Consider the following 2,348-nt stretch of genomic DNA (forward strand, 5'->3'; position numbering starts at 1 on the left):
TAAAAGTTAGGGTTTCGAGCTCTTTACATACAAAGAAAACCCAGATTTTTTCCTTTTCGTCGTAGGACTGTGAGGGAGGGAGCGAGAGTGTGATAATCGTTTGTTGCCTTCTCTCAGAAATGGTTACGTTCAGGGTGTGTATAATTCTCACTACTTAGTGTTCGATCTCGTATAACTCGGATAAAGATTTTCATCGTGTAATGTTTGTTTGTTTTTTGCAGTTTCACCAGTACCAGGTCGTTGGGAGGGCTCTCCCAACGGAAGCAGATCAGCACCCAAAGATTTACCGCATGAAACTTTGGGCCACCAACGAGGTTCGGGCAAAATCCAAGTTCTGGTAAACACATTCTTCTTTTCAATCATTCGTTTTAATTTCTGAGATCCTTGTTGCAATATTCTCCTCTCGCTCGATGTGTACTGGTTTAGTTAGTTTCGGACAATCGGAGTTAGTTGACCCCGTTTCTGATTCTTTTGTTTGTTTAGATTTGAAGTTTTTTTATGTTTTTATTTTTTCTACTGATTAGGTACTTCTTGAGGAAGCTGAAGAAGGTCAAGAAGAGCAATGGTCAAATGCTCGCTATCAATGAGGTACTATCTCTCTTGAGACATTCTTTTTTAACTTTTGAATTCACATTATGCAGATGATCAAGTTTTTCGAGTTCTTGAAAATAATGATATAATGTCACGATTTCATGGAAAATTTAGTGGTAAACGTGTTTGTTATCTTATTCAACATATAATTTTGCGTTCTAGTTATTGTTAGTATTATTTGCTAGTTTGGATGGTGGTTAATGGTATCAGGCCAACTTGTTCTATGGTTTTTCCGTGATGTTTGTACGAATATTGTTATTGTCTGATGGAATGTGTTGAGAGAGCTAATTGAGTTATTGGCTTGGATAGTTGCTACTAGTATTTCATGTTGGTAACATCTTTGCGCATAATTAGAATAAAGGATAACTCCTCTTATACCAAGTAAAATGTATAAGCATAGCTTAATTTTCCTTTGAAAGATTGTTTTTATCACAAAGACGGAATTTCTTTATTTTCCACGTATGCAGTGTATCATGGAGGGATTGAGCTGTATTCTTTGTATTTAATTTTTTAAAATGAATTACTTCAAAAAGTATTTGTTGCTATGGTTTTTTATTTTACTTTTACAACGGATATTTTTGCATTTAGTTTACTTCTTAAGTGTTGAGTCTTTGTTGCTTACATATTCGGATTTGTTTTATTGATTCTGGCTTAGCTCAAGAGTATCTGTTAAACACAACTACATTCAAGTTTGCTTTTGCCCAAAGTATCTTTCCGTTTAGGGAAACCTTTACTACCTGAAATCGGCTTTCAAAGTAACTGTTTAAATAAAGTAACCTTCAGTGGATGTTTTTTCTGTTTGAAATACTTTCAGTGATGCTGTTTTCTTGTGCACTGCCCTGTATAGTTCAATCAATCCATAATGATTATACAGAAGTTCCGTAATGTTTAGTTTAGATGCTTGTTTTGCTTTTTCAATAACCTGATAAGTTAGTTTTTATTGAAATTTATTTTTGGACGTCATTTGGGGTTGTTATGTTATTATATTCATAGTGTTTATGCAGAATTCTCATGATGTTTTTGGCGGACGCTTTTCCTGCTCTATTAATAATTCGTTGATCTATTGTTGTCGTTACATTTATTAATGGGCATCCTTTTGTTTTTTTAAATCAAAGTTGCCTTTGGATTTATTATTTATAACATCTACTTTGTTTAAAATACATTTTGTATCGCCTGATTTCTGTTGTAATATTGTTTTGAACCTTTAGCCTTCTTAATATTTTGTTGTGCAGATTTTTGAGAAGAACCCAACCAAGATTAAGAACTATGGGATATGGTTGAGGTATCAAAGTAGAACCGGTTATCACAACATGTACAAGGAGTACCGTGACACCACTCTAAATGGTGCAGTTGAGCAGATGTACAATGAGATGGCATCTCGTCACAGGGTGAGGTGCCCATGCATCCAAATTATTAAGACCGCTACCATCCCGGCTAAGCTTTGCAAGAGGGAGAGCACCAAGCAATTCCACAACTCCAAAATCAAGTTTCCATTAGTTTTCAAGAAAATCAGGCCACCATCCAGGAAGCTCAAGACCACATACAAGGCCAAAAAGCCAAACTTGTTTATGTAATAATATCTGTTTAGTCTTTTGGCTGATCAAAGATAATTCAAGATTTAGTTTATCAAAATTTAAAATTCTTTTTGATCAGTAAGGGATTCTTAGTTCGACTTCAATTTATAACGAGTATTTTATGGACCATGTTTGTTTAAAGGAGATGAATGTTTGAAATCTTAACGTGATATTAAACTGTGA

General features: G+C 34.5%; 1 protein-coding gene across 1 annotated transcript; it reads left to right on the plus strand.

Annotated features, from left to right (window-relative positions):
• LOC148204296 (large ribosomal subunit protein eL20) lies at positions 1 to 2,348 on the plus strand. The gene is made up of 4 exons (XM_088107459.1): positions 1 to 134; positions 222 to 337; positions 525 to 588; positions 1,824 to 2,348. Exons 1-4 carry the CDS (start codon positions 120 to 122, stop codon positions 2,163 to 2,165), a joined length of 537 nt encoding a protein of 178 aa, XP_087963585.1. The 5' UTR covers positions 1 to 119; the 3' UTR covers positions 2,166 to 2,348.

This window comes from Vigna umbellata, chromosome 2, assembly GCF_029865625.1.
Source record: "Vigna umbellata cultivar VRB3 chromosome 2, Vumbellata_1.0, whole genome shotgun sequence".
NCBI lineage: Eukaryota > Viridiplantae > Streptophyta > Magnoliopsida > Fabales > Fabaceae > Vigna > Vigna umbellata.